At 42.0% G+C, this 13,452-nt stretch overlaps 1 protein-coding gene across 1 annotated transcript in view; it reads left to right on the top strand.

Annotated features, from left to right (window-relative positions):
• Positions 1–4,875: 4,875 nt before the first annotated feature.
• Positions 4,876–13,452, top strand: part of LOC120045632 (SH3 and PX domain-containing protein 2A-like) — a 113,318-nt gene continuing 104,741 nt past the window's right edge. Inside the window, exons 1-2 of the mRNA XM_038990542.1 lie at positions 4,876–4,947; positions 7,085–7,165. Of these exons, the coding sequence (XP_038846470.1) occupies positions 4,876–4,947; positions 7,085–7,165 (153 nt within the window). The remainder of the gene's footprint in view (positions 4,948–7,084; positions 7,166–13,452) is intronic.

Below are 13,452 nucleotides of genomic sequence, written 5' to 3' on the forward strand. Positions count from 1 at the left end.
TCAGAAAGTATTCATAAACCTTGACTTATTCCAAATTTTCTTGTGTTACAGCCTGAATTCAAAAATGATTAAATTGATTTTTATCTCACCCATCTATACCCCATAATGACCCCATGACAAAGTGAAAACATGTTAGAATTATTTTCTAATTTAATTAATAGAAAATATCAGTAAAATATCAGTATTCACACCCCTGAGTCAATACTTTGTAGAAGCACCTTAGATAGCGATTACAGCTGTGAGTCTTTCTGGTTATGTCTCCAACATGCTGACCACACCGACGCGAACGATGCAAAATAAATGTACACATACATGTTATTCAATCATTGCACCCACACTGCTCGCACATGTCTGCGTAGCCAGGCGCTAAAATGGTTTGATTTGTGACGCTTGATGCGCTGCAAGTCCTGCCTCTCCCATCTTCTCATTGGTTTTTAGGAGCATACAGTTCCTTGCAAAAGTATTCACCCCTTTGGCATTTTTCCTATTTTGTTGCATTACAACCTGTAATTTAAATGGATTTTTATTTGGATTTCATGTAATGGACATACACAAAATAGGCCAATTGGTGAAGTGAAATGAAAAATATAATTCTAAAAATTCTAAAAATAAAATAATGGAAAAGTGGTGTGTGCAAGTCACATAATTAGTTAAATAAAGTCCACCTGTGTGCAATCTAAGTGTCACATGATCTGTTACATGATCTCAGTATATATACACCTGTTCTGAAAGACCCCAGAGTCTGCAACACCACTAAGCAAGGGGCACCACCAAGCAAGGGGCACCATGAAGACCAAGGATGTCACGTTCCTGACCTGTTTTCCTTGTTTTTGTATGTGTTTAGTTGGTCAGGGCGTGAGTTGGGGTGGGCATTCTATGTTATGTGTTTCTATGTTGGGTTAATGTGTTATGTGTTGCCTGATATGGTTCTCAATTAGAGGCAGGTGTTTGACGTTTCCTCTGATTGAGAACCATATTAAGGTAGGCTGTTCTCACTGTTTGTTGGTGGGTGATTGTTCCTGTGTCTGTGTCTGTCGCACCACACGGGACTGTTTCGTGTTCGTTCGTTTGGTTAGTCTGTTCCTGTTCGTGCGTTCTTCGTGTTATATTGTAAGTTCTCAAGTTCAGGTCTGTCTACGTCGTTTTGTTGTTTTGTAATCTATTCAAGTGTTCTTCGTATTTTCGTCTTGTTTAAATAAATTCTTTATGTATGCATACAACGCTGCGTATTGGTCCGATCCCTACTCCTTCTCCTCATCCGAGGAGGAGGAATTAGACAGCCGTTACAAAGGAGCTCTCCAAACAGGTCAGGGACAAAGTTGTGGAGAAGTACAGATCAGGGTTGGGTTATAAAACAATATTAGAAACTTTGAACATCCCATGGAGCACCATTAAATCCATTATTAAAAAATGGAAAGAATATGGCACCACAACAAACCTGCCAAGAGAGGGCCACCCACCAAAACCCACGGACCAGGCAAGGAGGGCATTAATCAGAGGCAACAAAGAGACCAAAGATAAGCCTGAAGGATCTGCAAAGCTGCACAGCGAAGATTGGACTATCTGTCCATAAGACACTTTAAGTCGTACACTCCACAGAGCTGGGATTTACGGAAGAGTGGCCAGAAAAAAGCCATTGCTTAAAATAAAAAATAAGCAAACACGTTTGGTGTTCGCCAAAAGACATGTGGGAGACTCCACAAACATATGGAAGAAGGTACTCTGGTTAGATGAGACTAAAATTTAGCTTTTTGGCCAACAAGGAAAACGCTATGTCTGGTCAAACCCAACACCTCTCATCACCCCGAGAATACCATCCCCACAGTGAAGCATGGTGGTGGCAGCATCATGCTGTGGGGATGTTTTTCATCGGCAGGGACTGGGAAACTGGTCAGAATTAAAGGAATGATGGATGGCGCTAAATACAGGGAAATTCTTGAGGGAAACCTGTTTCAGTCTTCAAGAGATTTGAGACTGGGACGGAGGTTCACCTTCCAGCAGGACAATGGCCCTAAGCATTCTGCTAAAGCAACACTCGAGTGGTTTAAGGGGAACATTTAAATGTCTTTGAATAGCCTAGTCAAAGACCAGACCTCAATCCAATTGAGAATCTGTGGTATGACTTAAAGATTGCTGTACACCAGTGGAAGCCATCCAACTTGAAGGAGCTGGAGGAGTTTTGCCTTGAAGAATGGGAAAAAATCCCAGTGGCTAGATGTGCCAAGCTTATAGAGACATACCCCAAGAGACTTGCAGCTGTAATTGCTGCAAAAGGTGGCTCTACAAAGCGGCCTCTCAGGTTATATCAATATAGGGCTCCTTTTACTGTGGATATAGATACTTTTGTACCTGTTTCCCCCAGTATCTTCATCTCTAGGAGAGTACGTTCATCTCTAGGAGACAGAATGTGTCTCCTTCCTGAGCGGTATGACGGCTGCGTGGTCTCATGGTGTTTATACTTGTGTACTATTGTTTGTACAGATGAACATGGTACCTTCAGGCGTTTGGAAATTGCTCCCAAGGATGAACCAGACTTGTGGAGGTCTACAATTATTTTCTGAGGACTTGGCTGATTTCTTTTGATTTTCCCATGATGTCAAGCAAAGAGGCACTGAGTTTGAATGTAGGCCTTGAAATACATCCACAGGTACACCTCCAATTGACTCAAATGATGTCAATTAGCCTATCAGAAGCTTCTAAAGCCATGACATCATTATCTGGAATTTTCCAAGCTGTTTAAAGGCACAGTCAAGTTAGTGTACAGTATGTAAACTTCTGACCAACTGGAATTGTGATACAGTAAATTAGAAGTGAAATAATCTGTCTGTAAACAATTGTTGGAAAAATTACTTGTGTCATGCACAAAGTAGATGTCCTAACTGACTTGCCAAAACTATAGTTTGTTAACAAGATATTTGTTGAGTGGTTGAAAAATGAGTTTTATTCAAATCAAATCAAATCAAATTTATTTATAAAGCCCTTCTTACATCAGATGATATCTCAAAGTGCTGTACAGAAACCCAGCCTAAAACCCCAAACAGCAAGCAATGCAGGTGTAGAAGCACGGTGGCTAGGAAAAACTCCCTAGAAAGGCCAGAACCTAGGCAGAAACGTAGAGAGGAACCAGGCTATGAGGGGTGGCCAGTCCTCTTCTGGCTGTGCCAGGTGGAGATTATAACAGAACATGGCCAAGATGTTCAAATGTTCATAGATGACCAGCAGTGTCAAATAATAATAATCACAGAGGTTGTCGAGGGTGCAACAGGTCAGCACCTCAGCAGTAAATGTCAGTTGACTTTTCATAGCCGATCATTCAGAGTATCTCTACCGCTCTTGCTGTCTCTAGAGAGTTGAAAACAGTAGGTCTGGGACAGGTAGCACTTCCGGTGAACAGGTCAGGGTTCCATAGCCGCAGGCAGAACAGTTGAAACTGGAGCAGCAGCACGGCCAGGTGGACTGGGGACAGCAAGGAGTCATCAGGTCAGGTAGTCCTGAGGCATGGTCCTAGGGCTCAGGTCCTCCGAGAGAGAGAAATATATAATTAGCGAGAGCATACTTAAATTCACACAGGACACCGGATAAGACAGGAGAAATACTCCAGATATAACAGACTGACCCCAGCCCCCTGACACATAAACTACTGCAGCATAAATACTGAAGGCTGAGACAGGAGGGGTCGGGAGACACTGTGGCCCCGTCCGATGATACCCCCGGACAGGGCCGAACAGGCAGGATATAACCCCACCCACTTTGCCAAAGTACAGCCCCCACACCACTACAGGGATATCTTCAACCACCAATTTACCATCCTGAGACAAGGCAGAGTATAGCCCACAAAGATCTCCGCCACGGCACAACCCAAGGGGGGGCGCCAACTCAGACAGGACGATCACGTCAGTGACTCAACCCACTCAAGTGACGCACCCCTCCCAGGGACGGCATGGAAGAGCACCAGTAAGCCAGTGACTCAGCCCCTGTAATAGGGTTAGAGGCAGAGAATCCCAGTAGAGAGAGGGGAACTGGCCAGGCAGAGACAGCAAAGGCGGTTCGTTGCTCCAGTGCCTTTCCGTTCACCTTCACACTCCAGGGCCAGACTACACTCAATCATAGGACCTACTGAAGAGATGAGTCTTCAATAATGACTTAAAGGTTGAGACCGAGTCTACGTCTCTCACATGGGTAGGCAGACCATTCCATAAAAATGGAGCTCTATAGGAGAAAGACCTGCCTCCAGCTGTTTGCTTAGAAATTCTAGGGACAGTTAGGAGGCCTGCGTCTTGTGACCATAGCGTACGTGTAGGTATGTACTAAACTTCCGACTGTAGGTGTAGGATTAGTTGGTGGTGCACTTATTATTATTATTACAATTTTGCATCATCATTTTTATTTTTTGTATCACAAAATGTAAGGAGACTGAACACATATTACCGCGGCTTGCACAAACAAAATGTGCTAACACCATGATACCCCGAAGAAGAAGAAGAACAGAAGGTCCAACCTACTTTTCTTCGAAGGAGGGCTGAAGCTGAGCAGTGCTCTGCATTATGCGCCCGCGAATCCGCTATCCTCTCTCTGTTCAGTGTGTTGTTTACAGTTTTTCTTGCTCTGCAAAAATAACCGGCGACTGGAAGCTGGCAACTTGCATTGATTGTATGGATGTAGTGGATCTGAGCGCTCCAATACGCGCATTGCTACGTCCATCTTTACTTGACAAACATGGATGTTTATTTTGGCCTACATTGTCTTTATAGGGAGATTTGCGCTTTGATAGATTGACCTGCTGAAACTTTCTTTTTGACAATAAGAGGAGCCCCCACATTACTCATTTTCTGCCAGCTGGATTACAGGATTGTATGATAATTTTTGAAATTCAAGATGCAGGTCCGAACGGTCCTTGAAGTGAAAGTTTTGGATGTGCAGAAGAGGCGGAATCCCTCTAAACATTACGTGAGTACTCTGTTTGTCTCTGCCAGTGCCAGACACTTGGCTTGTGCTTCATGATCATAAACAATGCATTGAAGTTTTGTCTGAGCTATTACTGTCAATACGTGAACAGGTTTATTCTTGTTTTATACTTTTGTGGTCATTCTTCTGTCAATAAGTAAGAACCTCAGTTATCCATATTGTAGAATTAATGCACTCGGACAAGTGGAAACAATGCTAGTCTCTATGGAGGAAAATAAATTAGTCCCCCAGGTCCAATAGGATTAATTAAGCAGAGTTAATTAATTAAGCAGAGAGAGGATCAATGTAACCAGTCCTCCCTGAGGTTCCTAAGCCCAGTGCAAATCCTTCCCCCTGGGGCGTCACATGAGGAGATGCTGCTAGCCTGGGAAGTCCAGTGAGGAAAACATACAACACATCTCATTGTCTATGAGCTAAGCAACTGAAAAATGCTTATCCTGTTTTATAGAGAGGAAAGAAGCAAACCTTTGTCTTTTGTGTCCAAGGTTCCAGTGTGACTTCCTTGCATGGGCAAGAGAGGGACACTGGACACAACTGGGAGAGCCCTTGGAAACTACAGTATTACCGCTGAACTTGGCGATAGGTCCAAAAAGAAATGTTGTTAAAATGACAAAATGATCTATACTATATATGAATCAAATGGGAAATTGACAAGTATTGACAACCCTTTGTTTCACTTGCCTTGGACAAAGTCCTATGTCCTTTGGCTTTTATCTACTAAGAATACGTAATAACAGTATCCACATACCCTAGCTTTAATGGCAGGCATGTTTGCTTAATATCCTGCCATCATGGAGATATTTAGTAGAATTTGACCTCTGACAAAGTCTTGAGAATTTGCTAGTCATGCAGATATTATGCTGACTTGCATGCAGAGTGATGTGGATATGGACAGATACCATGTTGGATTTTATTGCAAGTTTGCAACCCATTATTATTTTAAAGGAATGTGATTTATTTATTTATTATTATTATTATTATTTTTACAAATGTAGGATCTTAATTTGATCACCCTGTTCCAGGAGAACTTTCCTGAAATGCAGGGAATGTAAAACATGTAGTGTATTTCAGGTTTAAAAAGGCATCTGAAGTTTAGAATTTCCACTTTGAAATTTCGGACTTGATTTTCCCTTATGAAAAATGTATCTATTATTCACATTTTCTGTTGCTGCAGTATTATTTTCCTACTGTATCAAACTGGCTCAAATTAAAATCCTAAATCTGTATTGTACATTCAGCAGTACTATGTTGGGCCCAAAACACTGCCATAATAAATATACTAAATGTATGTCATACGAACAAATTACGTGTCAGAACTGACATTACCATTTACTGCACAGCTCAAAATGTACTCTCTATGCATTCTCATAGACATTCTCAAAGGGTACTGTATTTACCACACTTTAAGGCACTGTTTTCTAAACACATTATCCAAGGCGTTTGGTCATGCCGTCAGCACTCAATTAACTGCACACGAACTTGTTCCACCCTGCAACACATTATTTCTGTAGTGAACAATGATGTAAAATCAAGACTTGATTTCACGTAGGACACTTACATTTTTACAGATTGTAGCCATGTGTAACAACACTCAAAACTCACAACAATAGCATATGTTTCTGCAGTAGAAGAAAGGGTGTGCCCAAGTGTTTGTGGCACATAGTGAATGCCAGGGAGAGCTCCCACTCTAGCCATATAGTTATAGCCAACAGCCCCCTGTGGAATTTATGCCATGGCTGTAGACTAGAGTCTGACAAAACAAGATTGTAAAATACTCGGAAATGTAACCTAACTAGCTAGAGTTACTATCAATGTAAGAGCCAATGAAGTGTAAATATTGGATTATTTCCTTGAGTTGTTTGAATTTCAAACCCAGAATAAAGTGGCAAATGGTTAAAACCTGTTGACCCCCTCTATGACCCCACACAGGATTCAAATGAGGTGTGTGCTGACAGACATGCCTAATGAGTTAACTTGACCTCTACTGACCTCTTGAAGTTTAGTCTGAAGGGAATGCTCTATGTAAGTTTGGGGACAGTCAAAACTAAGTGATATTATGTGTCTTTGATGAATGGGACTTTGTTGTTAATAAGTCTTCCTTGTGTGTTTTCTTCCGTAGGTGTACCTCATCAATGTCACATACTCTGACTCCTCCTCTCATGTCATCTACAGGAGATACAGCAAATTCTTTGATCTCCAGGTAAGTTTCACCATAGAACAATGACGTAGAACCATTCCCCAGTATCTGTTTGATCATGCAGTCAATCATCTTAAACTTATAGTAAGGTGAACTTGTATTAAAAACAGTGAATCTGTATGCTATAACATCTCACACAGCTATCTTTCTTACCATGCATATCACTCACCTTTTCCCAACCCTGTCCATGGAGGTTCAATGGATTTCCTAACAAACTGACCTGCTGCCCTCTAAATGGATGATAATACTTATGATATATTGCAATATGTTGCAAAAAACATTGCTATGAGGTTCTCTATGAGATGAGACCAACATAAATGTTTTTGTGATGGCCATCTGTTGCTCAATGGGGAGTCAAACCTCAATGCTCTCAGTGTAATTATGTTTCAATCAGGGGAAGCCCCAACTGAATGGTCCCATTGAAGACCACTGGTTCTTGACGGAAGTAGGGAAAATCCCATTGCACATCTGTCATACGTCCTGCAGACTATTGGTGAGAGAGGAAAAAATGACCTCAGGCTGAGAGATTGGCTGTGGGGTGAAGTTGCCTCTTAATCGGTTGGAGGGACATCAATGCCCTCGAGGGAAACTTCTTGGGCTGCTGATCCCAAACATTCCAATTGAAACCCATAAAGACACATAAGGAGAGCCCACCACAGCTCTGAACAGGGTGGACTCTCCTGTCTCTTTAATGGTAGGAAGTAAATGTGCTGTATGTGCATAAATCGGCATCAAGTCTCTGTGAAACCCTGTCTGATACTCTCTTATTACACTTTTATTACATTGCATTTCACAGTTGGAAGAGGCTCTTATCCTTTTTATTTTGATATTTTACTAGGCAAGTCAGTTAAGAACAAATTCTTATTTTCAATGACGGCCTAGGAACAGTGGGTTAACTGCCTTGTTCAGGGGCAGAACGACAGATTTTTTACCTTGTCAGCTCAGGGATTTGATCTTGCAACCTTTCAGTTACTAGTCCAACGTGCTAACCACTAGGCTACCTGCCACCACTAGGCTACCTGCTGCCTTAAAAGCGAGGTAGATAGGTCAGACAACCACATTATGGCCAGTAAAACCTTGTTTGTTATGTCCAGCCAGACTGTATTACAGGTCATGACTGTGATGAAGGCCGCAGAGGAAACCCTTTGTTCCAGGGGCCCTTGGTAATAGCCAGGAAAATCCTGCTATCCTGCTCTGTTTGATGGAAACATAGCGTCTCCCCTGTCTCTGTCTCTGTAAATATTAGTCTTGTCCAGAGATCACTGCTGCTGGCTCTGGCTCACTGTCTGTGCTAATCAGTGAGGAGCAACGGTCAACAGCTGTCCACACAAGGAATGGGTGGAGATACTGCCTTTTACAAGTCCCTTATAGGTCTTTAAACATAGTCATACTGTATGGTCCATTAATCAGTTATGGTGTTGTTTAGCCCTCATATTGAATGCACTGACTGAAAGTATATGATGCAGATGTATATTTTATCATTGTGGGACCAGGTACAGCAAGAAGGGCAGACTCATTGGATGATCCACAAAATGGATTCTCCACTTGTCTCTCACAACCACGATTATAACATTACAGTTAACAGGGTTAGTTATCTTCACCAACATCTCCAAATCCTGATTCTGAACAATGTTTTGTGTTTTTCTGTAACCAGTTATGTTTAAAGCTTGATTCTATTGTAGCCCAATTTGAGAATGATACGTTCACACAGGCTTGGTATTTCGTATTTTATTAGGATCCCCATTAGCTGACGCAATAGCAGCTGCTACTCTTGCTGGTGTGCTTTATAGATCTGTAGATGAAAACACTGAACACTGATGGAGTGATTGAGTCTCCTGGAAGTCATTCTTCCAGGCCAGTGATATTTGCAACCTCCATGGGAGTATAGTATCCAGCTGAGGAGACGGCATGCCCAATCCCAACATGCACTGGGTGGAATGAAGGGGACGTCATGATCATGAATGAGGGAAGGCCACTGGGGAGTGAAATGACCACCAAAGATGATGAAAGAGAGAGATAAGGGCTGCTAATGTTGTAGAAATCTAGCAATAGTTAGTATACATGATCCACTCCTTAATTCCTCTCTATTCTATGAAATCTTCTAGTGGCCCATCTGATCACTCTTCAATTCTTGTTTTCTGCTAAGTAGAAACAAACCCTGTCTGTTTGAGTTAGTGTTTGTGCCATGGTGCCAACAGACACCTCCAGTTCATTTGAAGCTCAGCTCTGTTCTCTGTCCTTTAAGCTCAATCACACTGTTCAGTTAGACGCTTGCAGGGAACAGGAACATGCTTTGCAGTCTCTGGCTCGCCAAGGGATCATAATATACTTTATTAAGAAATAATTACATCTCAGCTCAATACTTTGTGGATGGTGTGTAGACAGTTGTGACGTGAAGCCACACTTTTTCATGTGTTTATGAAATTACCTGACATGGTATGTTGTCTGTTTTCAAGATGCAGTAGCTCCTGACAGCTAGCTGTGTAGTATTGTTAGCCAGTGTTTACTAGCTTAGCTATAAATTTGTCTTTAAGATGAAGTATGGTGATGGTTTACGTACACTTACTCCTAATGTTGCCAAACTCTCTAGCACACTCACCAGAGCTCTTTACTGCTCCTTGGGGATGCAATCATAAATCACTAGAAACCATTTTTCAAATCAGGTTGACTCTTCCCTCATCTTTTGCTGAGTGTAAAACACATAATAAGTCATCACATTTCTCACCAGTTCCTGAAATTTAGCTCAATAAAGGCTTTAATATTGTTGGGTGTAAAATGATGCTGAGCATTCCTACAACATCTTTTCAGGTGTGTGGCTGAGGGAAATGGTTTGACCCACACATTTTGAGCTACACAGAAATTATCCTGAGTCAAACAGAGATTCTACCCGAAATAATCTTCCCCGCTCCACACCCTTGGATCACAGAAGACATAACACAGAGATCATGACATTCCACTGGGGGATTGTGGCATATGCAAGTTGGCCCGCTTTCCCTTCGCTCTCCACTTGGACGGAAACTCCTCTACAGGTCCCATAGTCGCCTTATTTTTGGGTTGAGGCATTGGAGCAGAATCAGATCATCTCCTCTGTCTGCACTGTAATTTGTCTGCTGCCCTAGTTTCCTCCTAACATACTGTAAGCTGGCTCCATAACAAGTTTCTTCACTTTTTAAAACTTCTATCCAGAATCCCAAGAGCTTTGAGGTCATTTCGAGTGTGAAAGTAGCCTACTAATCATGAAACCTTGATAAAGGTTCAGTACAGGCTCACATCAGAGTTAAGCAACGGAAGGCAGGATTAGGGCTGTTGTAGGTTTGTATCACAACTAAAGTGGCAAATAACTTCTTAAAATGTAAGTACATTTATCTGCTTTACAAGGGGTGTAGAGCCTAACTGGCATACATATGCAGCATGTGAGTTTCAAGGTTTGGGAAGATAATTTTCACCATAAAAATCCACCTTTATAATAAAAGCATTGCATGCATAATTGCATTTGCGGTCACTTTTGATAATGGTGTTTTCCGTTAATGGAACATTCATGCTTATAGCCTACTACCATGAGCGCATTGCTGCGCTTATAATGTGAAGAAATAGCCTAATAGTTTATCAAAATTTTAAGCTAAATGTTATGATCTGTTACGTCAGCCACATTGCGTAAAAACGTTTTTTTAATGCTACTGGTTGTATTCATTTGGGATATATCGCATCCCACAACTGTCCCAGACTATGTTTGGAATATTTATATCCCGCACAGAAAGGAATAGGTCGACCTTTGTACTATGTGGGATAAGAGATTGACATAGTGTTTTTGCTGTTCATTAGGTGTACTCATCTTGTTGGCTGACAAAGTAAATGTGGACAGTTCTTTCAATATCTTCAATATGCACCTCGGAATTTAATTAGGATGCAGTGGCGTCCCCAATGTGTCTGTCTTCACTTGTAACCTGTGAGAAAGACCCGATCACGTAATGGAGTGCGCAGCACTCAGGGAGAAAGGCACAACAGCCACTGACCGCAAAAGGCATTAATTCTTTTAGGGCGCATTACTGCCACACAAAGGGGATGCCGCCGTGAAATTCTAGGCATTATCAAGTGCTTGTCAAATTGTGAATGAGTGACTGATGTAGTGTGTTCATCATTAGAGTCACATCATGCAGCCTAACAATGTATTAAAAATCAAAACATATAGCCCGACGTTTGTAGAACAACTAAAGTTACATTAATAACTATAAAATTAAGCATATTAAGCATTTCTTTGTTGACCACTCAAATCACTCCCTCAAATCGTTTGGAGAAAATATAATTTATATTTAGCTTTGTTCAATTGTATTCTTCATACTATTTTAAAATATATATATATATATTTCACCTTTATTTAACCAGGTAGGCTAGTTGAGAACAAGTTCTCATTTGCAACTGCGACCTGGCCAAGATAAAGCATAGCAATTTGACACATACAACAACACAGAGTTACACATGGAATAAACAAAACATACAGTCAATAATAGAGTAGAACAAAATAAAATAAAAAGTATATATACAGTGAGTGCAAATGAGGTAAGATAAGGGAGTTAAGGCAATAAATAGGCCATTGTGGTGAAGTAATTACAAAATAGCAATTAAACACTGGAATGGTAGATTTTCAGAAGATGAATGTGCAAGTAGAGATACTGGGGTGCAAAGGAGCAAGATAAATAAATAAATACAGTATGGGGATGAGGTAGGTCGATAGATGGGCTGTTTACAGATGGGTTATGTACAGGTGCAGTGATCTGTGAGCTGCTCTGACAGCTGGTGCTTAAAGCTAGTGAGGGAGATATGAGTCTCCAGCTTCAGATTTTGTTTGCAGTTCGTTCCAGTCATTGGCAGCAGAGAACTGGAAGGAAAGATGACCAAAGGAGGAATTGGCTTTGGGGGTGACCAGTGAGATATACCTACTGGAGCGCGTGCTACGAGTGGGTGCTGCTATGGTGAACAGTGAGCTGAGATAAGGCAGGGCTTTACCTAGCAGAGACTTGTAGATAACCTGTAGCCAGTGGGTTTGGTGACGAGTATGAAGCGAGGGCCAACCAACAAGAGCGTACAGGTCGCAATGGTGGGTAGTGTATGGGGCTTTGGTGACAAAACAGATGGCACTATGATAGACTGCATCCAGTTTGTTGAGTAGAGTGTTGGAGGCATTTTTATAGATGACATCACCAAAGTCGATGATCGGTAGGATGGTCAGTTTTACGAGGGTATGTTTGGCAGCATGAGTGAAGGATGCTTTGTTGCGATATAGGAAGCCGATTCTAGATTTAATTTTGAATTGGAGATGCTTAATGTGAGTCTCTCAGAGTTTACAGTCTAACCAGACACCTAGGTATTTGTAGTTGTCCATGTATTCTAAGTCAGAGCCGTCCAGAGTAGTGATGCTGGACGGGCGAGCAGGTGCAGGCAGTGATCGGTTGAAAAGCATGCATTTAGTTTTTCTTGCGTTTAAGAGCATTTGGAGGCCACGGAAGGAGAGTTGTATGGCATTGAAGCTCGTCTGGAGGTTAGTTAACACAGTGTCCAAAGAAGGGCCAGATGTATACAGAATAGTGTCGTCTGCATAGAGGTGGATCAGAGAATCACCAGCAGCAAGAGCGATATCATTGATGTATACAGAGAAGAGAGTCGGCCCGAGAATTGAACCCTGTGGCACCCCCATAGAGACTGCCAGAGGTCCGGACAACAGGCCCTCCGATTTGACACACTGAACTCTATCAGAGAAGTAGTTGGTAAACCAGGCGAGGCAATAATTTGAGAAACCAAGGCTGTCGAGTCTGCCAATAAGAATGTGGTGATTGACAGAGTCGAAAGCCTTGGCCAGGTCGATGAAGACGGCTGCACAGTAATGTCTCTTATCGGTGGCGGTTATGATGTCGTTTAGGACCTTGAGCGTGGCTGAGGTGCATCCACGACAAGCTCTGAAACCTGATTGCATAGCGGAGAAGGTACGGTGGGTTTCGAAATGATCGGTAATCTGTTTGTTAACTTGGCTTTCGAAGACCTTAGAAAGACAGGGTAGGATAGATATAGGTCTGTAGCAGTTTGGGTCTAGAGTGTCACCCCCTTTGAAGAAGGGGATGACCGCGGCAGCTTTCCAATCTTTGGGACTCTCAGACGATACGAAAAGAGGTTGAACAGGCTAGTAATAGGGGTTGCAACAATTTCAGCAGATCATTTTAGAAAGAGAGGTTCCAGATTGTCTAGCCCGGTTGATTTGTAGGGGTCCAGATTTTGCAGCTCTTTCAGAACATCAGCTA

This window comes from Salvelinus namaycush, chromosome 4, assembly GCF_016432855.1.
Source record: "Salvelinus namaycush isolate Seneca chromosome 4, SaNama_1.0, whole genome shotgun sequence".
Classification (NCBI taxonomy): domain Eukaryota; kingdom Metazoa; phylum Chordata; class Actinopteri; order Salmoniformes; family Salmonidae; genus Salvelinus; species Salvelinus namaycush.